The sequence below is a fragment of the Rhamphochromis sp. 'chilingali' genome, assembly GCF_963969265.1.
Source record: "Rhamphochromis sp. 'chilingali' genome assembly, chromosome: 1".
Taxonomy (NCBI): domain Eukaryota; kingdom Metazoa; phylum Chordata; class Actinopteri; order Cichliformes; family Cichlidae; genus Rhamphochromis; species Rhamphochromis sp. 'chilingali'.
In genome coordinates, this window is record NC_137929.1 from 26,870,474 (window position 1) to 26,898,237 (window position 27,764).

Sequence of the window (27,764 nt, forward strand, 5' to 3'; positions counted from 1 at the left end):
TCACATCAGATCATTAATTTTAACACGCCTCGGGTTCTAACACTTTGTTTTGTACCCAGGCTTAATTAAACTCCGGTCAAGTCTGTGACTCAAGCTCTGCTTGACGATGACCTTTTGTTGGTTTCTGTTTTCCTCTTTCGCTTACCTGAATGCCTACTTTGTCTTTATAAGGGATACCATAAAATTTATTTGGCATGTCTACGATACAACGTGATAAGGTGATACTCAAAAACGCTCCACACAAATTAGATTTTTCAGCATGAAAGATGTAAACAAACACTGACAACAATCTTTTTCATCTTAATGTGCCGCCCTCTTTAGATAATGTTTACTCCATTACCTCAGCATCATGTTTTATTTATTATTTTATGACTATAAATTTATAACTCCCTTTTACGCACAACACGCCAGCTTTTATGGTGTCAGCATCATTTTAAGAGCAAAACTAAACCTCTGATGTCCTTATCTCTTATGGTCTGTTGGGAAATTTCAAATCACGTTAAAGGACAAAAAGTAAAAAGTTGTGTAACTTCTCAATTAGACTAACTTCATAGCGTATATCAAGCAACTATTTATGTATATTTTAAGCAAAACATCAAAGCCTAACTTTTTCCTGGTCATCATAGCTGAGTCTTTGTCTGCTTTGGCACGGAAACAGCCTCTTATCTGCACGCCTCCTGACAATAGCCATCCAGTTACTGTGAAGTCAGCCTTGCACACAAGCAGCACCGCAGACATGAGCCACACAGGTAGGCTACTTTTTCATATTATTTATTAATTAGCCCATTATTACTATTTTATCTTGGATAGTGAAAAATGATTGTGTAGTATGTGATTTTTGTAGTTAATGCTTTTTGATTGATTTTGTTGTCATCACCAGATCAATAATTTCTGTATTTCACTTGTTTTTATATATTTAAATAAACAGGGATTACTTTGGCAGTTTACCTCTATGTGGCTCAGCTCCAGAAAAGTCTAGATAATGTTGTTTCATAAAATACTGAAACCATAACGTTTTTTCTTCATATAGCTGGGGATTTGCTGATCGTCTACGACACTGAGGCAAAGCAATGGGCTACCTACCTACAGTCAGTTTTCACTGGTCCCATCTCAGAGGCTGGGATCTGCTGCTATGACATTGCTGCAGCGACCAGTCCGAAGGGTGATTTCCTGAGGCTCGTCCAGTATACCTGCAAGCTCCTAATCCTTTCCAAGGGCTTGCTGGAGGGTCTTTGCCCGATGAAACGCTTCTTCCTGGGACGCCTGTTGAGTCCTGCGGCTCATGTGGTGGTTCTGCTATGTGGGGTGGAGAGCCTGAACCCCCTGCTAGAGCTGGTGCCTCTGAACGGTGATGAGTGCACGCAGATCTCTAGTGAACAAGACGCCTCTGAGTACCTGTCCACTGTGATGGACACTGTGAGAAAAGGTATGGAATCTTTTTAAAATCACTGACCATATATTGTGTTAGCACCATTGTCTTTAGCCTGGTAGAAGATTATAGGACTTGAGGAATGCTAATATTGGCTAAAGTGCAAAAGAATGGGTAAAAGCAAATCAACCACCTCCTGCAGAGTGGATAATGAGTAAAACTGAACTATTGGTATCTTTTATCATTGCCACCCCATGAGGTCTCTGATCTTATTTCATGAACCAGTCAGGTGTGAAATACCCCGCAACTCTGTCACATCTCATATTTTGAGCTCAACATCATTCCAACTGTTATTCCAGTCTTAACGCTACCTAGTGTTTCTCTAAAAATTATGTTTGAAGTTTAAGGTTTGAATTTGAATTCAAATAGCATGCAAAATATCTCAATGCATGACAGTTAAAAACAAACAGTTAAAAACATGTTTTCTGGCTCAGTGCTGATCTCAGCTTTGAAAACCCGGAACAGCTTTTTCAACCTGCCCTTCCTTTAGGACAAATGTCCTTGCTGTTCCCTTGTAATAAATGCGAGGAGAGACGAGTGCTCGTTATTTGCTAGAATGCCTGAGCAGCTTGGAAACCTGTTTACTCAGTTTTTTTTTCATGAGAATTGTGCATTTTGAAGATCCAATATTTGTTAGGAGCAGCTGCAGAGACATCTTTGGTGAAACTGCGTGTATCACTACCATGTCCTCATCTGCCCCGCCAATTATCCTCTGCCTCCTTTCCCGTTTTTTTCCTAATTACACTATTTGTATAAAACCATAAAGTGGAGGAGTGGGCTTCTATTTAAACAGGTGTGGGAGCAGGAGGAACATTTGATGCAAATTCAGACACCACTGATTACTCATTGTGAGCCATGCAAATTCAATAGCACTTACAGCATTGCTTCATTGCAGCGGTACAGAGAAGTGGTTCAGAGCGGGAGCCTATAAACAGTTACACTTTAACCCAGAAGCACCTTCACTATTAATGCAGGATGAAGCTGTTTGTTTGTTGACACATGCAACAGACATGTGGGTGTTTGATAAGTGCGTACCCCACGTAAAGTAAGCGTACTTCTTTACTGGTTTCTGTACCTACATGCATCAGCGTCAGGCTGTTTCCAATGAAAAAGGAGAGTTTAGATTTTCTATTTCAAACACATGTGAAATCATCAAATTAAAAACTCTATTTACCATGCTAGGTTAGGTAAGTAAACGACAAGAGAACATCATGTAACCATGGCAGCAGGTCTATCAGTTTCTTCTGAGCACACCGATGTTTTGAGCAAAGGGCTAGCATTAGCATGCTAACATGCTCATACAGTATTTTTATCCCAGTATTATACCTGACAAAGTATACATGCAGCTGACCTGATAATTGAAGAACTGTCAACTTCTTTGCCATGAGAAAACCTTTGCAGTATGCTTTAGGTCATAAGCCATTCGGCTGAATCTGAGCAGAGAGCATAACCCTGTACACTTCACAAATCCTGCTACTTTTGTCAGCAGTCACATCATCAGTAAACATCATTGCCTTCATTCCCCTGGCAGCCATACAACCAATGTACAGCCTCTGCCAGTTTTTCCAGGTTTTACATGTTAGGACATGACAGCAAATCAACATCAAGTTCTCACCAGGTCTTAAAATTACACCCCACGATTCAACAGCTTTTAGCACCACCTTTAGCAGCTATATTAACTGTTTGCTGTATGTATTTTTCAGTCTCTCAAGTCATTATAGAGGAATTTCGGCACCCTCTTCTTTATAACGTTGCTTCAATTCATTGTGGTTTGTGGGCATTTGTTATGCACAGCTCTCTTAAGGACTCAGCATTTCAATCAGATTTAAGTCTGGAGTGTGACTTGGCCCAGCAGATAGATCCTTTTCTTTATCAACTATTCTGCTGCTCTGCTGGGGATCATTATCCTGTTGTGTAGCTCAGTTTCAGCCAGTTTAGCTGCATGACAGATAGCCTCCTATTTAAGTAATATTTTGGTATACAGAGAAGTTCATGGTCAACTCAATGACTTCATGTTGCCCAGATCCCATGGCTACAAAATAAGCCCAAACCATTACCCCTCCACTACTGTGCTTGGCAGTTAGCATGAGGTGTTGATACACTTGGTTTTCTCCAAACATGACGCATTATGGATGACGTATTACATGCACATTATGACCAAACACCTCCACGTCAGTCTCATCTGTTCAAAGGACCTTATTCAAGAACTCTTTTGTTTTGTTCAGATGCAACTTTGTAGACCTAAGCATTGCTGCCATGTTCCTTTAGAGACACGAGCCTTTCTCCTAACCACCCCACCAAACAACCACCAAACAAATCACACTTGCTCAGTTTTTTTTTTTATAATTGCACTGTCATGACCTTTAACATTTAGCATGCTAACTGAGGCACATAGAATCTGAGATATAGCTCTTGGGTTTATTTACAGTTTCTCTCAGCATTGTCAGCAATTTGCCGCGATGTCCACTAGTCTTCTAGGAAGACTAGAAACTGCCTAAGATGCCAGAGAGGAGATTATCAGAATGAAGTTATGAGGATGGTCTGTGGGAAGCTGGTGGCAAAGCCAATGTAAGCAAGAGCAATAGGCAGATTGTGGGTTGGCTGGTGAGCAGGTTAGTTAGTGGGTTAGTGAGAACCAATGAGTAGGCAAGCTTGGCAGGAGGTTTCTAAAGGCAGCAGATGAGTGTGTTTCCAAGGTGGCAAGGTTTTTAAGAGTCGGGAGCATAATGGTGACAATGTGAACTGCTGCAACCTTCTGCCTTGCTATCTCCAGCACCTGATTATCAAATGTGAAGCAGATCTAGGAACGATGGTTGAAGAAACAAAGAAAAACAGTATGACCAGCAGACCTCATATTGAGAGTTCACATATTGAGAGATCCACTGTGGTGCTGTACAGAGTCAGTATAGGTACATGCGTAGACATTTCCACAAAATCGACTGCAAGAAACTTATCCTAATGCTACAGGAATTCATTCTCTGCTAACCACCAGTGGCTCTATAATGCTGTCGACAACCTTGACAATGTCTTTGACTGTCGGCAAGATATTACAGCTCGGGCCAAAGTGGCAGAACAACCATCTGGGATCTTCCAGTAACTAAAACACATGTTTCAGATAGCTACTGCTATTTGAAAAATGTGTTTTGTAGAAATTCTCAGTGCATAGTTCAGCATGTTATTGAGTGTCTATCTTTTTCAGCCTCAGCAGCAAATATGAACCCCATGACACACAAACCATCAGCATCAGAGCTGAAGGGGGTGCAGATGCAGTTGTCTGGAGCTGACAGCGCCAGATCCAGCATTATGGTGGTTCCTTCCAGAGTTCCCTGTGGGGTGAGAAACTCATCTAGTCATTAGTAAACCTTTTTTTTCACAAAGCACATGTAACGTGTGTACTGTCTGTTTGGTAGAGCTCTATGGAAGTGTTCATTCTTCTAAAAAATGAGGTGGCTGGCTCCGACACTGAAGTTGAGTTTACGGGTAAGAGTCGGACGCTAAGAGTGAAGCCTCTCCGCTGGAATGAAAGGATCCTATGTGTCAGCGCCCCAGGTGAACAAAACAATAAAATACTGTGATGACTGTATGATTAATGAAGCTTTATTCTGTCTTGTGTGAAGCCTCTAAAGTCCTACGAAGTGATCTTCTTTGAATGAGTCATTTATCTTTGTATACAAGGGACTAAATAGTTGAACCAAGATAATAGGCTGTTTGCTAAAGTAACTTCTTGGCACGTGATAACAACTTGGTCACACACAAAAATCTTAGTATCTTCTCTGACCATGCCTGTGTGTTATCTGTGTGTTTTTACTGAAGATTTTCCAGCAGGAAATGTAGGAGTGACTGTCTACAGCGGTGGAGCACCGCTGAATGATGCACAGCTGCAGTACTACAACAACATCGAAGAAATCGCGTGTCTGCTCTCGAGGGTAACAGACCCTGTAGATTTCATGTGTCAGGTAAAGCCATAAATGATATGTGGGTAAAGAATAAAGAATAAATGCCTTATCTGAGTTTTAAAATGGGAAATTCCACTACTTCCCCCAGAAAGGATTAGTGCTGAACTGGGAAATTTTCCTCATTATACATACATCAATGATCTCTGTTGTTTCTATTTCCGCATCCTTTCTTTAGAGTCTGTTTCTAACTATTTTTACAGAGGTGGACAATTAAATTGAGGAACCATTAAAACAAGAAAACATTTGGTTTTTGTACTAAATAATTGTACTAAAGACTGGCTCTTAGCTCACATTATATGTGTGCACAGAAACAGCAGTGGGACTTCAAACATATAACACTTGCAAATATATTTAAATACCTGCAGTCAATCATTAACTTACTCATGTTTAGAGCACTTTTAACTGCTGTTCCAGACTCCCCCTTAACAATAGAAGTAACTCTTCTGAGGTACTGCGCAATGCTACTTAGTGACTCACGATTATGCAACTCACTCATCAAAATTAGTCAATCACTACCTCAGAACACAGCCTAAAAGTACAAAGATGTGGGAAAACATCCATTAGATTGAATCAGCATATTTCTTCTGGTGTTTTATGAACAACCATTCACCATCTCCTTTCTGAAATTAAAGGACAGCAGGTTTCAGCTGTCTTGGAGCCATGAACACTTGATTTGATTAGATCCCTTTTGCTGAAGAGGCACACTCGAGGCACGCCAGCAGAAGAATTTGCCAAGACAATCTCAAACTAAAGGCCCGGACACGCCTCTGATGTGTGTGTGGTTAAAAATCAACCTGGCACTTTTATGGTCTCTCTACTGTAAATTCAGTATAACATCAACAACAGTTCCATTGTACTTTTTTTTAATCCATATGTTTAATTCGTTCATCAAATAAAAACAAAAAAGGCCTCCAGCCTGGTCATTAAGAGAAAAGGCTGCAAGCTTTTCTTTACAGCCATTACTCACTAGACTGTGTTTGCATTTCAGGCTTTTCAGGTGTCCTCTGTGAACACGCTGGATCAGAAACTGGCCTCCATGCTGTTGGAGAACATGCCCACGGGAGGCTTTCAAGGACTGCAGTGTGAAAACGCACCTGAAAGAGGTACAGCTCTCCATGGTGGATTGCTTAGTCTGAACTTTACATTAAAAAGCATCTGCTGAGTAATCGCAAAGACAGAAAAACCCAACCTGGTATATAAAATGTATAAAAACAAAACTCTTGTTTGATTGTCAGAAGATCCACAGTCCAAACCACAGTAGTTACACGATCCCTAATTGTGTGGAAAACATTTTTCCTTCAGACAGAAGCTACAAATCAATACGTCTAACGTGTAGCTGATACAAGCTGCGGCAGGTTATGACAACAGAAAGTGTCAGATCAGGCCATTTATATTAGGTGCCGCATTGCTGCACTATAATGTCTACCTAATTCTCTCTTTCCTGGCCATGTCTTGAAGCAATGACGTGAATTCAACATAATGCACACAGCTGAAATAGGTCCCACTTGCATCAAGCGCAGTATCCACTTTGAAAGGGGAAAAAAAGCCTTCCATTATTACTTGGCTCATTATGTGGCAGATTGATGGCTTCATCAGCCACTGAGATTGATTCTTAACTCTGTTGAAAAGGGCACAGGGAAATGTTGCCATGACAAACAGGTCAATAAGTACCTCCAAGCTGTCTTTCTTTGACGCTCCTGGATGTGTTAGATTACCCACATTGCACTAGATCGCCGTCAAGTTATCACAAGGCAGAGGTATCTGCTGCTATTACGTGATACAGCAGCTCATTTTCAATTTCAGCCTTAATGTAATGGATGGAAATTCCTTTCCAAGACCTAAACTCTCAAACATCCCCCGCAGAGCTCCACCGTGCAGAGGTGCCCTCGCTCCTCCACTTTGCCGCTCGGTACGGCTTCAGAAATGTCTCCAGCCTCCTCCTGCAGTGTCCAGGTGCTGTAAGAACACTCCGCACGGCCAATCGTCACGGACAGACTCCCGTTCAGATTGCCAAGAGTCATGGCCACACAGAGGTTCACGTCATACTGAAAGAGATGCTGGTAACTACGTCCTTATAAGACTTCTTTCACTCTCGCTGTGTGCGTTTCATCTTCTGGGCTCATATTGACTCTTATTCCATGTGGAATTGATCCTTGCAACAAGTTAGATCATGCTTCTGGCTTATTAACCTTCCATAGATACAAGACATTCATAAGACATTATTAGAAAAATCACAATATCTGATTGCAGCTTTCCGGCTCAGTGATTTCTAATTTTAATAAAAAGCTGTGAATCCATTAATCATTGTTACAGAGCTGCTTGGATGTCATTTTAGGTAAGCTGAATTCCAGTTACTTGCTGACAGTTGAGGAAAATAGCAAGATAGACGTTTGTTCTTGAGATCTAAAAGCCGGGGTAAGCAGTGCAGCACTTAGGAATGCTCTTACTGAAATGAGTACGGCAGCAGGACAATAAGTGACTGGTCCCTTATCAATAATGAAAGGAATGGAGAGAATAGGAAGGATTGAAAGCGAGGAGGGGCGAACACACTCCCTCCTAACTTGCGTCTTTATATCCAGATCATGACTCAGTTAGCACATGGATGGTGGGCTCCCTCCTCCCATCTTCAATATATCTGGCCTGTGAGGTTCCTAATGGAACACCCCCACAGAGATTAGAAAGACGGTGTTTGTTCATGCGTGCACAATGGCTCCCAGCACAGGTCGTCTGCATACATTCAGACAATTAATGCGGCCGCTGATGTTAAAAATGTCCTTGCGTAACAGCTGCCATTTTGTCATGTTAATGCGGAGATCATCTTCCCGCTCAACCTTCCACTTCGCTGTGCAGACGCGCTCGCGCCTGAGCCGCAGGTTAGCCTCTCACGCGCTAATTAGAGGTAATCCATATTTAATAGATTCCTTGCGTGCACCTACCTCACTTTACTTGATAAACCTGTAGGATCACAATGTTCTTTCCGATACTAATTTCATTAGGCCGTGAGGACATTATTTATATATATATTTAAAAACAAAACAAAACCAAAAAACAAAGCAAAAACACACATCACGCACCCAGTGTTACAGAAAGGTCAGCGGGTCCTTTTTTTCCAGTGTGTAATGCAAATATTACACAACATTGCACATCTGCTGTCAGTGAACCTCAAAAGCTTTTCAGTGTATTCATTTTAGCCGGAGCGGTATATCTTTGGTACACTGTTGTGAGGTAGTCGAACATCAATTTTGAGCAAGGTTTGATTGCTCATGATACCCACAAGCTTCTTAAGTGAGGTTACCAAATCTTCCTACCTAAAGCTCTAAATAAAAGTGTTATTTTGTATCAGTAAGGATAAGTATGTTTTCCACAAATGTCCACAGAGGTGCACTCATTCTTATGAAAACAAATAGTGTTTCAGAGAGAGACACCTCAAAACCTGAATAGAAACATCAACATTTATGTATATATAGCGCCAAATCACAACAAGCCCTTTGTATAGTAAAGGTAAAGACCCCACAATAATACAGAGAAAATCCCAGCAATCAAAAAACAACAACCTTTGAGCAAGCACTTGGTAACAGCGGAAAGGAAAAACTCAATTTTAACAGGAAGTTGAACAGAACCAGGATTAGTTAAGGGCAGCACTGCGGGCGAGGGGAAGGAGACAGGACGTTCAACAGCATGTATTTTATCCTCTCTTCCTTCTCTCATCCCAAGCAGTCACAGCAGGTGGCCCCGCCCCTCCCTGAGCCTGGCTCTGCCGGAGGTTTCTTCCTGTTAAAAGGGAGTTTTTCCTTTCCGCTGTCGCCAAAGTGCTTGCTCATAGGGGGTCATATGATTGTTGGGTTTTTCTCCATATGTATTATTATATATAGGTCTACCTTACAATATAAAGTGCCTTGAGACAACTGTTTTTGTGACTTGGCGCTGTATAAATAAAACTGAATTGAAAAACACAAAAATCCCCACAAAAGGAATAAAAATAAAATCAGCTCAAGAGAAGATGATGAGCTTTGGGCTTATTCAGGTAACTTCAGGGCTAACTGTGTGTTTTCATATTGTTAACCTCTTAAGAGATTGCAGACATCACCTGCTCCAGAACAGGTTATGTTCCAGAGATCCTTATCCGTTTGTGACTGGTCAGATGTCACCCCCTTTTTATGTGAACACACTCATAGCTAGATCGATAAATTCTGGGTTATCTTATCAAGCAGATAACCAGCTTCATGTGACAGCACAAACTAAATACACTCTGTGGGGAAGAGGAATGAAGCACAGATATACCAAACAAAAGAACAACAACATAGAAAATATACTTCAAAATAAAAGAGGAGGTAAGAGACACAGACAGGGAGGCACAGAAGACAAAGAAAAAAGAAACAGAGGAAAAAATAAAAGCTACGGCAGCCAATCAGACAAATTACAATCAGGTTGTTTCAGACATACTTAATGCTCAGTCAGAAAATGTCAATTTCCCCTCATCTTTCCTTATGATGTCGAAAACATTTTTGCTTTATTAATGCCTCGGCCTAACCTATAGAAAGCCCTGGCACTCCAACAGCTGTTGCAAATGTATTTATCCCCCTGGCAACGCTGCTAATTGAGAGTGAGTGCATAGTGAGCGAGGTTCGATCAGAGCGGTCTAGCGGGTGCTCGCTGTGAGTGTACAATAAGTCGTTGGAGCGGAACTGACAGAGGAGCGGTCGAGTCATACGGAGGTCTATCAAAAAGGAGTCTATAGCTACAACCTAACAGACATCAGATACAGCACACAGACGAAAGTGTTATTTCTTGGCAGTTTTTATTGGAGGGTATTCATCTCGACAGCTAAAAACAACACATACTGTGCTTGCATGTGGCCTGGAGGAGAAATTATGAGAGCCATGATTGTGTTGTGGGTTTTGTTCCTTTTTTTTTGTCCTCGGTTCATTAAATCATCTGCAGTGTTTCCCCCCACCACCTCCAATTAATCAACCCATGATGCATCAGTGATTTGGGCGTCAGCGTAGCAGCACTCTGTCAATAAATCCTAGATGGATTGGCCCCCTGCTTCATAGACGGGCCGAATCACTCACAGGGCCTGCGTTAGATCCACTAGTCTGCCCCGGCACCACACTTCTTTGTTAATTAGCTGTGAACTGCTCCAGAGGGGAAAGCTGAATTATTCAGGGAGAGCATAACTAGAATACAAATATAGAAAATGCTCCGCTGGTATCAACAATGTTTATGTCCTCAGACTGCAATGTGCTCACTCAATTACTTACACAAGCCAGCATATTCCTTATTTAATATTTCAGAACTGGGTCACAAATCTGGCTGAGTGTCACTTGGCATTTCGATGGACTCTGTGCTCATGCTGCAAGATTTCACTGTGTGCGCTTTGAGTGCAGAGCACAACTCGATAAATACAAATCAGCTAGCAACTTCACCACCCGAAGGCTACAAAGAACGTTTTATGTGTTGTTCGTGTATCCACCTATTCAAATTCACAAAATCCAAATTAGGTGACGTCCTAGACTCTGGTCGTGAGATTTGTTATATCAGCTGACCATATTTTGCATAAGGTGTTTGGTTTATTAGTAACTGCACGGTAATATGCGTCAGCTCCAGAGATTTGCTTAACATTTGCATATTCCTCAAGTAAAACGCTGTTTTACCACTCATTACCAGACTATATGTTGCATATCCATTGCACTTCACCAAGCACTTATTCCTCCGGACTAGCATAGCTGGTTTAGAAACACTTGAAATATATCAGCTACTGGATGGAGCTCCATCAAAAGCTTTTGCAGATATTAACAGGTTGAAGAAGCCTGAATTTAGCAATCCCCTGAATTCGTACATCGTTCAGTCAGCTTGACAAAGTTTCTAGTGAAACAGATTAGGTTGTTGTTGTTTTATCTCACAGTCCTACATGATGAATCTCTCGACTTTGTTTCTAATTAGCAAATGTTGGCATGACGATGTTATTCAGCATAGTATGGTAAATATTGATAGAGACATATATGCGTAGATATGGCAGTGGCTATCCATTGAAGCACCTCTGCACTCTAATTTCTGTCTGTGGAAACACAGATCTCTACACAGTGAAATCACAACTAGATTCAAACTTACTCAAACTGTATTTATGATATGGGGTATACTTGGTTAAAGTAATGTGGTTTGGTGGTTATCACTCTTGCCTCACAGCAAGAACGTCCTGAGTTTGAATCCACCATGTGGCCTAGGTCTTTCTGTGTGGAGTTTGCACGTTCTCCGTGTGTCTGTGTGGGTTCTCTCCGGGTACTCTGGCTTCCTCCCGAAGTCCAAAAACATGAAGTTAGTGGGGTTAGGTTAATTGGGCTTCCACCTGTTGGGCTGGTGATTCTAAATTGCCCATAGCTGTGAGCGTGAATCGCCACAACCCTGAATTGGGTAAGTAGAAGAAAATAGATGAATGGATGAGTTTTTGTACAATAACGCTTATGTTACAGTCGACTTATGTTGGTAGTAACATAAAAGTTCTAAAGTGTTAATGTTGTATAATGTTTTCAGTGAATATTACAACTCTAGTCAAGCTTTTACTTTGCATAGTCTCTTCTTCTCACTGTTCCTTAGTCCACATGCATTCTAACTAACAGAAAACGAGTTCATCTGAACACCCACGTGCAGCTTTACACATTTCTTTAGCGGCGTTTCAGGTATACACTGAGATGCTAACTGTATGCCATGCGAGTGCCATGGAAATCAATGAACAAATAATTAATAGTCTCATTCAGGACAAAGTAACACATATGATGAGCCATTAGAAAATGTCACTATCAGTATCTGTCTGATACGCACTTTCGCTAACATAAGCTAGTGCTAGCTTAATTTAGTTTTGGGGCAGTCACTTAGCATCAAGTCACCTTTAAAGAAGGATAAATTATTGATATATCAAAGTAGGCATTTTCTTTACAGTAAAATGCTGGTTTAAAAAAAAACCTTCTCCCTCTGGAACATTATTCCCAGTTGTTTGTTATTTAATATAAGAATAGGTCAACTATGGTAAACATGTAACCGACATCTTAGCATTGCCACTGACAGCAGATTGATGTAAGCACAACTGATTTATGCTTGCTGTGTTAGCCTTCAATAATACATGTTTGGCTTTGTGTGAAAAGAAAAGTGCGAAGGTAACACATTCCTGAGCAAAATTAGCTTTACAGAAGTGTGAAGTATTTATTCGCCAGCTCAACTAGCTGTTCTATGCCAAAAAAAACAACAAGTTGGACAGATTTTTAACTGCACAGCACTTGTGTGATGTTCAGCTTTACACTTTGCAATCTGCCACACATCAAACACTCCCATGCTGACACCAGTATGCAAAAAGATAGCGAGCACGCTAAAGCTGAGAGCCGAGCGAAGAGCAAGCTTGTGAATTGGCCATTTCAGCCGTTAAAGGCAGATTTACGGCCCTTATCCCATGTTAGATGTATACTGTCTGGACTGCGGCAGTTCATATTGAATTTGTCTGGAATGAATGGGGCTTCTGCAGTTTCAGGCATCTTTAAAATGATTTAGCATTTGTGGTTAGTAAACAAATACCCCTCCTCGGTCCAGAACTACCCCTGAAAATACCACACTGTGCTTCGGCACAGCATCTGACTATTAAAATTCAATGATCGAGTGGTGGTAATTAACCCGTCCCTTCCACCTGTTGGGCTTGTTATGAACCTCTACTGTTAAGTAATGCATTCATGGCAGCCAATGTGTAATTTGCAGTACTCGGAACAGTGCAATATTCTAATTGAGTCATGATTTGCTGTGTTGCTTGGGAACGGCACACGCAGCAGGGCGGGTTATATGGTGGATGTTTTGATCCAAATGAGCTGTATCTCATGCATTCTGCAGATTTACATTGCTGCATTCACAATGTATCCTCGTAAAGCGGCAGCGGGGTCAGCTGTAATCAGTAGATATTATTGCATATTCACTCTTTCGATGGAAAAGCTACAATGCAGTAAAAGCTGTTTTTATTTAAAAATGTAGTGGTACTGTCTGTTTTTTTTCTGTTAGCCATATCAGAATGTGCATCTCTATCAGAAGTTGAAATATGGCAGCAAATCATTATCTGTTTCTCATCCTAATTATAGATGCGGTCTGATATGGAGCAAAGGGGTCTTGAATTGCTCACTAACTGACATGTTTAGACTGAAAAGGGAAGATAGTCTGATTTCATAATTACCCTGATCATACCCCTGTCTGTCCCTCAGCGTGCTATTAGCGAAGAGGCCTAGTCTGCTGCAGCTTTTGTTGTCAGAGAGAAAACGGGTTTCTGTTAGCCAGCAGGCGGGGTAACAAGCACACCTCTGTAATTCACATTATGGCCCCCTGAAATTGCTTTTCCACAAGTCCTAACAGATGCAGTGAGAAAGCTCGATTAATAATCTGGACGTTTGTCACAGCTGACATGAAATGCTGAATATCAAATCAGTGCACGGAAGAAGATATCAGCCTGTGGTGGTGTGTGGAGAGTCATCTGTGCTCTGAGCTTTCAATTTCTAAGCCTAAGAACGCAGGTGAGAAAAAGAGCCGGCGGGCAAAGTAGGGAGAGCGAGCTAAGGAGTAATCCACATTTTGCTGCACTGTATCACAATGCAAGACAAATATCCTTTAAAGTGGCCTCCTGGACAGGCGCAAGAAATGCATCTCGGTGTTCTGTTGTTGTTGCAGAATATGTCTGGCTCAGGCGGGGACAATGACGATACCAGCGTGTACGAAATGATGTGCAGTGCAGGTGAGTGAGCAACTGATGGGAAGTGGAGGGAGGGCAGAAGGCAAGCCAGTAATGGAACTGTTTTATGCCCCCCGGCATATGATTACACTGTGTTTCCTTTCATTTCGTTTCCCCTCAATGATGGGGACATCGTGTAGCATTGCTTCTGATCAGCTGTGAAATGACAAGTGGCCAAAAAAACAAAACAAAAACGGCATGTGCAGCATCCATTAAGATTCTGAGGCTTTAGTGCAGTAAACACTCTGTGTGTCAGGGAATCTTTCCATCACAGACACACAGAAACTGCAACAGGTGGAGGAAAAAGAGGGGGAGGATGAAGATCTCTACGCACCGCTGGGGGTGAATGGTGAATACGACACCATCCTGAATTCAGCTAAAGCAAAAGCAGTGGTCATTGCCAACCGCCCACCAGCACCCACACCCCGGCCTGAAGGCACCCAGTTGATGGACAGCAAAACCCCTTACATCACTCAAGGTAACTTGAGACTCTTTTCTTGCATCACTCATTCAGACAGATACAATAGTGATGATTATGATTCTGAGTTATGCAGGATGGGGGGAGGAAGGGCCTGGAATGTGCATCGCCACCATCAGCAGAGCGCTGCAGAGCGCTGAATAGAGAAAAGAGAGCTTGCTTTGTGATGCAGTTTGTTTTGATTTCAGAAACCGCAAGAACATAGTCGCTCCCCGTCACAAAACAAACACGAGCGAGTCTGGAGAAAGACCCATTTGCCTGCCTTGAGAGCCCGCAGTCCCTAACTGTTCAATTACAGCTGTGTGAATATTTCATGAAGATGAAACATCCAAAAGTGACTGGTATTATCAAGGCTTATAAATCATTAAAACAGCTGTGGCTTCTCTTTTTTCCGTCTCGCAAATGCAAAAATGAACACGCGGGGCCGCAATTAATTATTACCGCAGACAATATTACGCCCGCCTCTCGCATTCACGTGCATTCAAATAGACGAAACTAATTAGAGCGGCTCAGTAAATAGCTCCCCTTTTTTTTTCTTTAGTGAGCTTGCTTGTATCTACTGAGCCGACCCCGTTCCCGGTGGGATTTACGAAGCAAAACAAGGAATTGAGTGCACCACTGAGTTCTCTGCACCCCAACCATCCTCTCAGTAATAGAGAGGGAACTACCGGGCTGCCATCTGCAACCAATCTTGGCCAGATCAAGGCCAAGTCAGCCAGAATAAGTCATTACACATGTTTTCCATCGTCCTTGTCCCCAGAGCGCACAAGAGAAAGGAGAGGGATTTTGAGGTTTCCATCTATTGAGACAGAGGAGCTTCAAACCACACAAGGATCACATTTTGCCCCTAACTCCCACCACCGCAGTCAAAGATGTGAGGGCAGAGATGAGGCTCGGTGGAGGATTAGGCGACGAGCCAGTTATTGGAGAACACGGCACAAGTGGAAACACTGAGGAGTCTTCTTTTTGTTAGCAGCGACATCTCGGGCTCAGTGAGACTGAAAACGTGAATGAAATTCAATCCCATGGGCAGGCAGTTCTGCATATGCAACATACATGGACACGCCGAGGCCGAATGAAGCCACAAAGCCGGGCTTGTATTATGAGCGAGGCAGGAAAGAGAGGTCGTGTTTGAGCGTGAAGTGGAAAAGAGGAGATGCTGTCACAGAGGACGGAGTCAGAGGCTGGGATTATCTTCCAGGGTGTGGATGCTGAATTTGAAATCCAGCGTTGGTCACACGGCCGCAGCTCCCCCGCCTCTGACAGCTAAAACAGTGCAGTCTTTCATTCAGAGCGCTGACAGGAAACCAAAAGCATCATTCAGAGTGTCTAACTCAATTCAGAGCTCAACTGTGTCTCTTTGCAAAGAGCCAAGATCCTGCATTTTTTATTTTGAGATTTTTAAACATATATTCAGATGTCACTACGTTTGTCATTTCTGAAACAGTGCTGGATGGGTTTTTTTAAACTAAGCTACGAACAAGCCACAAGCAGGGTGCTTTGAAATAAGATCATGGCTCCATCGTGTGGCAGGACAGTTAAAATGCAGGCACAAATTAGAAAAAATTTAAGATTCAGATCTGGTTTTCATCATTCTAGTAGTATTATCTAATAAGATAATTAGTGGAAAATTACAGAGATATTTACCACATTATTAGCACAATGTTACATAAAACTGTTGTGCATCAACAGTGTTCCAGAGGAAGAAAACACCAGGCGATGGAGATCTGTACTCACTTCCCTCTAAACAAGGTAGGTGTTGAGTAATATATAGTAATAAGAGCAATAAGTAACATGTGATCAATGTGTACAATAGTCATTTAGTACAATATTTAAGGTACGTGGACTTTACTTGAATATTTGTAACTTATATAACATCACTAGGAAACCAGTGCTAACCAGTCGTATGTGATCATTTACAAAAAGCAGCGCTAATCCTGTTTCATCATATACAATTTGCCCTTCAGTTGGTATCATTTAAATGCATACACACTTTATTAGGTACGCCCTGTCAGTACTGGGCTGGACTCTTAAATTGGTTGCACTAATGAACAGTTGAACAAGCGGACCAACAAAGTGGCTTCTGGGATATGTGTGTATAAACTGGACCAGAGGTCGGCAACCTTCAACATCAAAAGAGCCTCTTTAGCCGCAACACAGTCAGATGGATAACAGATGTAATCTTTTTTCCTATTGTTTCGTATAGTTTGCAATATTTTTTCGTTCAAAGCTCACATGAGCCACAGCTGAAGGGCGCGCGAGCCAGGTTGCGGACCCCTGAACTAGAGCTAGAACTCCATGAACTACTGCTGCATGAAGACATTCTTCCGATAGCGTTCCCTTATTTCTGCCTGTGTGCTGCTTTAAATAAGCTTTGACCACTGAGATATCCAAACATCTGCATCTTTCAAACTCCATGCCCTCAGTGATGCAGACTTCCTGCTAAAAATCTGCAGTCTCCAGACCCATGCTGAGATAATCCTGAAGATATATCAGGGTTTTATTCTCAGGCTTGACTAAGCAGTCGCCTGCATACTAATGCAAGTAGCTTTGATATGTTTTGCCGCTTTACTCTTTGCTTTGTTTGGGACAGACAGTCGCAGTTCATTAACTTTGAAACAAACAAGCCCTGCAGCTAGAATAAGCAGTTAATGCTTTTTTTCATGCTTGTGATGTCTTTAAACAGTTGCTTGTATTTCCCTCTTTGGCTACGACTGATATCATCACTTAAGATTAGATGTGCCAATCATTTTTTTAATAAATACTTTCCTCTAATTTTTTGTTGTAATTTTTTGTCTATTAAAATTACCTGCTGGATGATATAAGTTAATGGAGACGCTATGAAATAATTTGTAGTGTTCTGTTAAGCAGATTAATATTCCAGTAATCAGCATGGGGAAGGCAGTAATTAAAGCAGCAGTGTAATGGGTACACACGCAGTAAAAAAGGCAATAAAATGATTTAAGCAAAGCCACATGCTAAGAAGTTTAAAAAAAAGGATGAACTGCAATGGTGAGCACCTACAGAGAGATGAAGCCATTTGTCTGCCTCGCTGTTCCATTAGTGACACTGAATGACACGTCCACAGATCATCACACTCGCCACGAAAATTACTTACAATCTCGGTGACTCACAGACATCACAGATGTGCCGAGCGAACTCACATTACCCGACTATGGATACCAGCTGCTTTGGTATTATACTCGGGCTTTTCTTCCTTCTATCTTCTCCCAACTAGAAATCAGCTATTTAATTTATGGGTGGATATTTTAGGACTTACATTATGATTATTTTATAATCTACAGCAGTAAACATGTTGAAACGTTCCTGCTTATTGTTTTTATGGGCTTGTCGTTTACAGCAGCACGCGGGCGAGAAGGCAGTGTCTCTACCACCTACGACACCTTTGTGCCAAACCAGATAGACGGGCTTCAGCAGCTCATTGAGTTCCAGCAGCAGGTGAAGGCAGGCTCGCTTACTGTGGACGAGGCTCTCGAGCTCTTCAGCGACTGGCAGCACGTTCAGAAAGACTTGGATGCCAAGCAGCAGGTAGGATCGCTGCACGCTCTGACCGAACTCACATGAAGGGATCTGAAAGAAGCAAGCAGGTCCACACACGATACAATACAAATACTGAATAATCAGGCAAGTGTGGTATGCATCTGGGGAACCATGTGTCACAATAAAGAAAACAGTCCCTCGGGTTTTAAAGATCTCTGTAGGCCAGAAAAAAGAAAGAAGTGAAGAATCGCTGATTCAAAATAGGGTTTCTGTTATGAATTGTACAGGAAGCCAGAGGGGCCAAAAATATGACAAACTCACATTTGAAGGGAAGGGTTTCTTATTTTCAGCAGCATGTAAATTTTGACATGGTACTGTTTTCTAGTATTGTTACGCACCACAAAGTAGCAGAAATGATGTTTACAATATCTGGCTGTCGTTTTTTTCCTGTAGCTACTCTATTTCGTCAACACCTGCAACTCGAGGAGCCTCTACGCACACATTCTTCAAACACCAAACTGCACATATCACATGACCTGGGTGGTTTCAGCTGTTGTGCCTTAAAAAATAAGTCTGTCAAATCTAGAGCTTTCGGCAAGCTACCCTGCATCGGCGTCTTATGTTGTTAACCAAGAAGGCAATGATAGAGAGAGGGAGAGCAGTTTTTAATAGCTCCGCAGTCCAGTTTTGAGGGGTATTTTTATCTAGTATTTTTTTGGCATTCTTTATAAATTCATAAATAATAATGTGAAACTTGTGCAATCAAAATACTGTAACAGCTATAGTGAAGGATTTGAAGCACAACACAAGTTACTTGCTGTTAAGTTCCAGATAGGGGAATGATGGGAAGGTGTATCTGTTCGTTATCAGGTAGCTGTGCAACACTAGGACACCAGGGTAGGAAAGGAATGTAGTTTTCCACCAGCAAGGTGATTCCCAAAGAGGTTTTAGCCGTAAACTTGGCATGCCTTGGCTTGATGTGCCATCCATCCATAAAAAACTTCAAAAAACTGGAGAAGTGGGGGGAAAAGAAGAAGTGACAGGCCTACAAAAAAAACTATCTACAGAAAGTGAGCAGTACAGAAAGTTAAGTCCTTAAGAAATAGAAAAAAATAATCCACCAAAGACCTAACACAGGACATGAGATGCATCTGGACCTTCCATCTAATGGTTTCAGTGGAAGGATAGCTGTCAAGAAGTTTTATTTAGGGAAGGGAAACAGGAAGAGACTGTATGCCAATTTGGACGTAAAATCAGTGGCAAGACGTCTTATAGAGTAATGAATCCAAACTGTGAGAGTCTACAGCCATCTGTAAAACAGGGTGGAGGCTCTGTCATGGTTTTGGTCTGCATTTCAGCCAGTGGTGTTGTAGATCTTGTCAAAATTGGTGGAATTATGAACAAAGAAAAGTACCATCAGATTTTGATCCACCATACAATTCAACCTGAAAAGTGTTTGATTGAAAAGGGCTTAATTTTTTAGCATGACAGTGATCCCAAACACCCTGATAATAAAGTAAAAGCATAACTGGGTAAAGGAAAACACAAATAATGGAACATAATCAGTCATGTATTGGCCTCCCCAGAATCCAGACCTCAACATTACTGAAGCAGTGTGGGATCATCTTGACAGAGAACAGAACAAAAGGCAGAAAACATCCAAAGAAGAGCTTTGAATGTCCTTCAAGAAGCCTGGAGAACTATTCCTGATGACTACTTCACCCTTATGCGTTTGTGTTTTGACTTTTTGCTGCCATGATGCCAGGTCTCTCTTGGAAATTAGATTTGAATCTCAATGAGATTTTTACCTGGATAAAAAAAGGATTATTGACAAGACAGCTTGCCTCAGAGCGTTGTGTGTGTGCAGGAAAATAAAGGTGGTCATGCCAAATACTCACTTTCGAGCTCGTTAGAATTGCACAAACTCCTTATACACTTTCCAGTTATGTTTTCAGGTTTTTGAATAAATTGCTGCAAAATATAAAGACATGAAGGGTGGTTTGAGACTTTCGCACAGTACTGTAAATTTCATCAGGACTGCAGTTAATTTACAATGAAGTGCTCGGGCTCAATCTGCCTTAACAAACCTTTTTCACCTAATACTTTCTGGCACGTCAGAGTAGGAAATAATAAAACAGATGATGCGCTAATTCCATGTACCTGCTTTTATTTCAGGGTCCTGGTTTTGTTGGCTCACCGTCTCATTTTTGAGACACATTTTTAATGTTATTAGTAACACCTGTGCTTTTCCTGTTGAGGCAAGTTATAAGGTCTGGTCTACGGTGCGCTGCTGTGCGTTACACAGACAGGTTATGAGGTTGTAAAACAGCAGTAGACGCCTTTGTAGAAGCTAAAGGAATTTGTTTCCCGCCTAACACTGAAGTCAAGTCACAATACCTGCAAAATGTAAGACTCGAGGAGAAGAATGAGTAGAGCAACAGAGATCACACTGTATCAAAGTCCGACTAAAGAGTCACCAGTTCTGCTACACAAATTTTCAATATTTGATATAAGGAGCTTTCACCTGGGCATTTCAGCACTAACTCTTACTACTTTTCACATCTTATAACAGACTTAGTGATAAATGATCAAGGTAGCACCTTAACATCAACATCATCAACAGTTAAAAGTATATTGCTCTCTGAAATGCAGCGCAGTACAGAGAGCAGATTTATTGGTCTGCGGACTAATATCGTCAGTAAAACTACCTCCACCCTTTTGTTCTGCTCTGTTGTTGCATACTTGGACTATATTTGCAGTATGTTTTCCACTGGACCTCCACGAAAGCACCGAAAGATTTATGATGAGTCTGTGAAACGTGCTCTTTTCTTTGTCTTAGCCAGTGTAAACATAACACGGATCCATCATGGAAATCTCAGAATGTATAAAGACCTGGATGCCTTCTGTACAGTCAGTCTAATACTGAAGCACTGATCTTTGTCTCTACAGCAGAAGCTGAGCCATCTGAGAGCCACTATCATAAACAACAGAGAGGCAGACGACAGCGTCTATGGTAAATATTCACATTCTATGTGGGCTAAACTGTGCTGTCATCGCAGAGACTTTTTGGTTTTCTTTAAAATATTAAGTATATGGAATAAATAACCCCGGTACAAATGAGTGTATTAAACTGTATACTGTAAATGGCTTAAAAAGTCTTCTCTCCCTACAGATAAAATCAACATCGTTCATCACACGGCAAGTAAGTCTTTAAAAACTTATCTCAGTGCGCGCAGAGGAAATCTGTGTTTGCATGCCATTGTAGTTTCTCGAGCTCCAGTCGCAGTGCTGGGAAATTAATCCTCCGGGAAGTGTTATTAAATCAAATCCCCAGTGCCTTGTGTTTTGATCTAGTGAGTTTCACCAGCGCTAAATGAGAGTCCTTTATTTTCTTTTACCGAATGATTCTCTGTTCAGCAGTGCATATTGGATAATTTCTCCCCCAGGTGTTGCGGTGAATGGAAGTCAAAGAGGAAACCAACCAGCAGAGTCTGATTTTTACAGCAAGCCGCTTAAAGCACAGCAGGTACGTTTACCTCACTTGCAGTAGGACAGTTTGGCTCAGCTGCATTAATATATCATTTAATCACATCTGTTGATTATTCTGCTTGAAACAAAAAAAATACTGTACACTGACGTCCCAGTAAGCAAATATAATAATGCAGCAATTCACCAAATTCTTTTGCAGACGGCTTTTTTCCGAAAATCCGAAAAACGGTGAATGCAAGTCCTATATCGATTGTGAGTATGAAATCCACTTCTTTGATTATTTAAGCCAGAATCATATTTTCTGTTTGGCTCCAAAGACACTATTAATATTCTGTTCAATTATGACTTTTAGCTGCTGTGATCTGTTGTAATACATAAACACGTTTGTTTCTTTGTTTTCTCTTTCAGAGAAATAAGAAGTAAAAAGGATGTTACACAGTCCACATCCAGCTTAACCCTCCTCTTATAGGATAACTTGTATCAGTGCATTAGTTTGAATAATTATATGTAATATACAATACAATGAAAGGTTTTTAGCATCATATAGTTTTGCTTTGTGAAAACTTAGATGTTAGTATTCCTGTAATTTTGTAGATTAAACTGCTTCTAACAGTTTTTTTGTTACTGAATTTGCAGCAATTCGCTCACAATTGTAAATGTTTAAACTAAACCACAATTTTAATAATTAGTGAGGAAATTATGTGTTTCTCATTTTTATGAGCTTCTTCTCTAGAGAAAGGCAGCGCTCACGCCAGCAAGTCTCGGCCTGTAAAACCTCCAAATGTTTCCCTCTAGAGGGCGTCATATCTCTAGATATGGCTATCGCACCCACAGTCTGAAGACATCTGTAAGTACAGATGCACCTGTGACCTCCTATTGACTGGGTGGCAAGCTTTGGAAAAATGTATCCATACATGTTGATGTATGTAATCAGAAGATGAGCACATCAATTAATTACGTCTTGCTGTGGCTGCAAACACGAAGCATGTGTTCGATCTTCGCGTCAGCCAAGAAATGTCAATATGAATCTGAAGGAAAGAAAATGAAAGCTGTAAGCCGGCTTACTGCGAAGAGCAGAAATATTAGTCATGTTAGGGTAAAAGAAGGCTTGATGTTGCCGGGAAAATCATTTTGTTTAGCTGCCACAATGCAGCCATCTCTGTGTTTTACAAATTTAATAAATACCCTCTTAGAACGGCGCTTTTAAATCACGTCAATCACATTTGTGAACAGCAAATATATACGGTACATAGTTGTCAAAAATCTAAATTTGCTGTGATTTACACACCCATTCAGGAACTGGCACATATGAGCACACTCTTTCTCACACTCACAGACACCAGTTTGTTGGTATAGCCCTGCCTGTGCTTGAATGAATGAATAAGAGCTGCATGGGGAATTCAGTGAATGCATGGCTAAATCCAAGCTCAGTCTTGAAACCCAGGCAGAGGCTGAGCTGTGTGCCAACAAAGCAGCTGGGTACACGCCGGGCACATTTTTCTGTTCAATCATGCTCTTTGTGAATAATATGTATTAATGCCGTCTCTACTTAGACCTGCCAGTTAGCCTTTGGAGATGATCCGGCTTCGGGACCCCATGGCATTCGAGGCATATGTTTGCCTGTCACCTGCTGCGTTTATTTCAGTCCGTGCATCGGGCACGGCCATCGAGATAGGCCTCAAATCATTGTGTATGCAAATTTCTGAGCGCCACCACATGGAATAATTCCCTAGTCAGAGAGACAAGGAGATAGGGAACTTCAGTGTCATGCGTTGCCCACACAAAGCATGCTTCTGTATGTGGGCAGCAATACATCAAACACACGATCAAAGACTGACAAACCCTGTACTCTGCATCCACTTTGAAAAAAGAAATTCTTGTGATGTTTCTGAAACATAAATCTACACACACACTTCCTACATTGATCGTATATGTTATTTAACTGACCGAAATGACACTTTCTGTATTTCTCTATTCTGTAACTTTGTTTCTTTTTGGTCACAAAAGTGGTCACACTTCATACAATTGTGAGTTGGAGGTTTTTTTTTTTTTTACCAAATGTGTATTTTACTATAAACATTTGAAATCTCTAAAACATTTAATTGCATAAATGTATATGTATGAACATGACTTCCAAAGAGCTATACTACTGTGCTGTGCAAATTTTAGTAAAAGTATAGACATTTAAACAATAAATCCACAATACATGTAAAATGGCCTCCAAAGTTTTTGCTAGTACATTGTCTACTTTTTGCAGAAGTTTTTGGGAATTTCCATAAATAGTAAAATTCAATGCATTGTTAAAAAAAATCCATAAATATACAATAAAAATCTAATTACATTTCAAATAGTACTAAATAGTAATGCACTTTATTTTGTTTTTTTTAGGATATATTTTCAAGCACTCTATGTATAAATCATAGACTAGGCTAAATAAAAGATACTATAGCATCGCACATTGCTTTGTAAAGTCTGATTTAAAAACTCAAATTTAACACAATGGCAAACTTGCCAGAAGTGACCATGTTTAGAAAAGATGGTGTAAAGTTTTCCACTAATGCTAGCAAGTTTGGCTAGCAAGGCTAAGTAGCTCAGTAAAATACTAGAGCTCCACTTACCAAAAATAGAGTATGGACTTTTTGAATGGGCCGTGCCACATGGCAAACCATGCTATTTGTTAGCTAACTCCATTAAAAAAGGTCCAGAAGGCACCAGCACCACAAAAACTGTAAAGAGGTCCAGTTCAGTAACTAGCAGAGTAATTAGCAAACAGTTAGCAGCTTCCACTTGCTATATAATGCCTAACAGTAAGCCTAAATTTAATTATTAACTATAAAAAGAAATCACCTAGCTGTCATTAAGAGGAAAATTAAAAACAGAGATTAAAACTCTTTTTTTCACCTGTGAATATCTTTACTGCCATAAAGTCAGGAGGCTATGGGTGAGAGGAACATTTTGGCTCGTTCTAAGGAAAATATCCCGCTTTGTAGTTGCTCCATGCTCCATGACTGAGTTGCTAATTGTCTGCCTCCCAGTTGCTGCTGGGCCTTTTGCATATCTGAGCATTTTTTCAAAAGAGCTAAAACAGTAAACTGAGCACAACACCACAGAGTTTAGTGACATTCAAATGCCCCATGCAAATTGTCTGCTCAAATAGGTGGGCAGGAAGTTGTAGAACCTGGTTCTTCCGGACGTTTCTTCATGTTGAAAGGAAATTTTTCTTTCCCAATGTCACCACATGCCTGCTCAGAGGGGGTTGTCTGTGTTTTCTCTGTATTACCGTAGGATCTTTACCTTACAATATAGAGTGTCTTGAGGTGACTGTTGTTGTGACTCAGTGCTAAGTCAAACTGAATTTAATTTAATATGAAACTTTGTAGACAGAATACAGTTTTATGGATTCACTATTATGCAACATGAACTTTAATTAGATTTCCTCTCTATCCTTATTCCAGGACTAGACTTGGTTAGATAGTGGAGAGACAGGATTATACAGTCAATGCATCAATAATATTATTATGACATATCTTTTTACTGGCCTTTACCAACTGAAACAGAAAAAGCCAAGCTGTCGCCACAGTCATCTACTGAATCCTGCATCCCTGTAGCACCACCGATTTTGGGACAACACTGGGATAACTTATCAGGGATAACTAGTCTTCTGAAGGATCATGCATAAACACAACCATTCAGAACCTTTCCAACATTGGCATGCACGCAACACTCTCTCTCTCACACACACACACACACACACACACACACACACACACACACACACACACACACACACACACACACACACACACACACACACACATGCAGGGAGACAAAAACACACACAAACACCTCCCCTCCTTGCCCAGTCCCCTCTCCAGCCCCGAGATTAGGGCAGAGGATTGTGCACAGCTGCTCACCAACATCCCCGATAAAAATCAGGCAATTTCACAGTCAGTGGCATTCTTTCATCCCCTAATCCACAAACCGCATATAGTTATAGATGAACCTCACTGTGATGAGAACAAGCTGCTCAGAGCTGACCTCAACAGTAAATGTAGACAGCATTGATTATAAAGAAAAAGCTGAGCAGCTAGAGTGTATGGCACAGGAGCAAAAACAAAGCGTCCAATCCAGGAGTTCATGCTGACTTTCTTTTTTTAGCTTCCAGTTAGATGAGTTTGTGTCGCGGGCCAGCTGCCATCACTCTTGTGAGCACGTGTTACTGCTAATAAAGAAGAACATTAATAATAAAACAATGTTTTTAAAGCGTAACAGTTTCTGAGCTCCTTCTTCTTCACAGGTCGGATTGGTTGAACTTTGGATATTCATCACCATTACTTCTTTCAACTGAATTCCCATTAACGCTTATACAAACAGCCCACTTCCACTAATCGCATTAACAGAGGAAGCCATCACTTGCAGACCTTATTTAATCTTATTCATTGTCAATGCATGCCACCATTCCTCATATTTTTCCCTTTCCGTCGCTCCTTAAGTCATTCAGTTCGCCCATTTTGTCTGACCTCCAACCTCCACTTGCAGATGAATTCTTCACCCAAGTTCAAACAGGGGACAAAAAGGTACTTCACAGGGGGAAAGGAGGAGGAAAAAAGAAGTATGAATCAAAAGGCACGGAAATGGAATTCACTGTACAAACGTCGGGGGAATTTCAATGTCCGCCGAGGCACAGTAGAGCTCTGTTCAGTCCTCGCAGGCTGTGGGGGGAAAAGAGCAGCAGCCACAGCAGGGTACATCTATTCTGACAAGTCCTTACAAACACTGAAAAGCCTGAGCAAGGTCTATTTGTTTAAGAGGCATTAGGCCCAGCTGAAGGATAGTGAAGCATTAAGGCAATAACAGGATAATTTTAGGGTTTTGCTTTTCGTAGATTTACTTGACAGAAATCAAATTAAATGTTTCCTCTTTATTGTTTGTGCATTTAGAGCTCAGGAAACTTGATTACAGACTGTTTATTTAAGGAAAAATCATCATTTGGTTTCTACCTCAGCCCCTCCACAAATATGCTGAATTCAAAACTACACCCCTAGGGATCAAACAGTCAAACAGCAGGAAATAATCGGAATTTATTAGTTTTATCTTACTGATTATGAATCTCTGTGCTCTAAAATGTGATGAAAGTTAAATTTTTATCATTTAAATGTACCAGAATAAATCACTGGACTGTAATAAAATGATGATTTGGAGGTAGATTCTGCATGAATTGTGTCCATGGTAGACAGACTTGCTGTGCAGAGAACTGGTGTTTTGTTTGCTTTTTTCCCTCCATGATGCCATCTGTGCAAATTCCACATGTATAATTCTTTTAAAAGAATGCAGATGCTGGAAAAGTGAAGCCTAAAGAGGAGTGCCTTGAACCTGCATTCTTTCTGATTGCCAACCGGTGGCAAAAAGAAGTCGCTATTGTCTAGGCCATAAAAAACAGCCCCTGTTTCCCTTGATCTTTGACCTCAGTAGGTTCCTCATAAATTTATGCTGTAAAATATCAATTCCAAGTCTCATTTAATCCAACTAGATGCTTATTTTGCAAATTACAGTCTTCAATAGCTCCTCGGTCAGACGTGCCTCTGGCTTGACGACGGCGATAGTGAAAACAGCTCGAGGCTTCACAACTGTAACCTTATTTAATGGCTTTGGATTTATTTTTGGTCTCATTCATTTATGTTGTATATTGAGATGAGCAATATTAATTTATGGTTTTGCATAATTGAGTTTATTGAGTAATGAATTCATTTTTAATTACACCACTTTATATTTGTATGTTTCCCTTATAAAAGATTATTTCAGTGCCTAACTTTTAACGTTTGCGACAGACTGTTACACCCTCTGAGTAACACTGGGTTTGGTGCACGCTGTTGACAATACACACACACTTAAATGCATGTATGTATATTTAAGACATGACAGTGAATGACTAGAAGCTCTACTTTTTTAACACCGGGTGTGCCTGTAAAGGATTTACAGGAAGTAACTGAAGGTTGCTGGCACTGGGTTATTTAGGGCTTACCTTAAGTCAGGTTAGCTTAAGTAGATTTCTCAGCACCAGCAGCCGGCCTAAATAGTACCTAATACAGAGATTCTTGTTAAGATTTGCTGCTTGCGACCAGTCCCAAAAAGGTAAACTAAGCTAAAGGCAGGTGTTGG

The 27,764-nt window shown here is 40.9% G+C and overlaps 1 protein-coding gene across 1 annotated transcript; it reads left to right on the forward strand.

The window, feature by feature from the left end:
* Nucleotides 1-574: 574 nt before the first annotated feature.
* On the forward strand, nucleotides 575-22,222 carry LOC308389706 (B-cell scaffold protein with ankyrin repeats-like; the record flags this gene model as incomplete). Its single annotated transcript, XM_080871204.1, has 16 exons — nucleotides 575-749; nucleotides 1,031-1,426; nucleotides 4,629-4,762; nucleotides 4,840-4,978; nucleotides 5,243-5,385; nucleotides 6,374-6,488; nucleotides 7,249-7,445; nucleotides 14,077-14,140; nucleotides 14,394-14,615; nucleotides 16,308-16,367; nucleotides 17,977-18,164; nucleotides 21,069-21,129; nucleotides 21,289-21,318; nucleotides 21,563-21,642; nucleotides 21,805-21,857; nucleotides 22,014-22,222. 15 exons carry the CDS (start codon nucleotides 575-577, stop codon nucleotides 21,835-21,837), a joined length of 2,037 nt encoding a protein of 678 aa, XP_080727330.1. The 3' UTR covers nucleotides 21,838-21,857; nucleotides 22,014-22,222.
* Nucleotides 22,223-27,764: the final 5,542 nt, after the last annotated feature.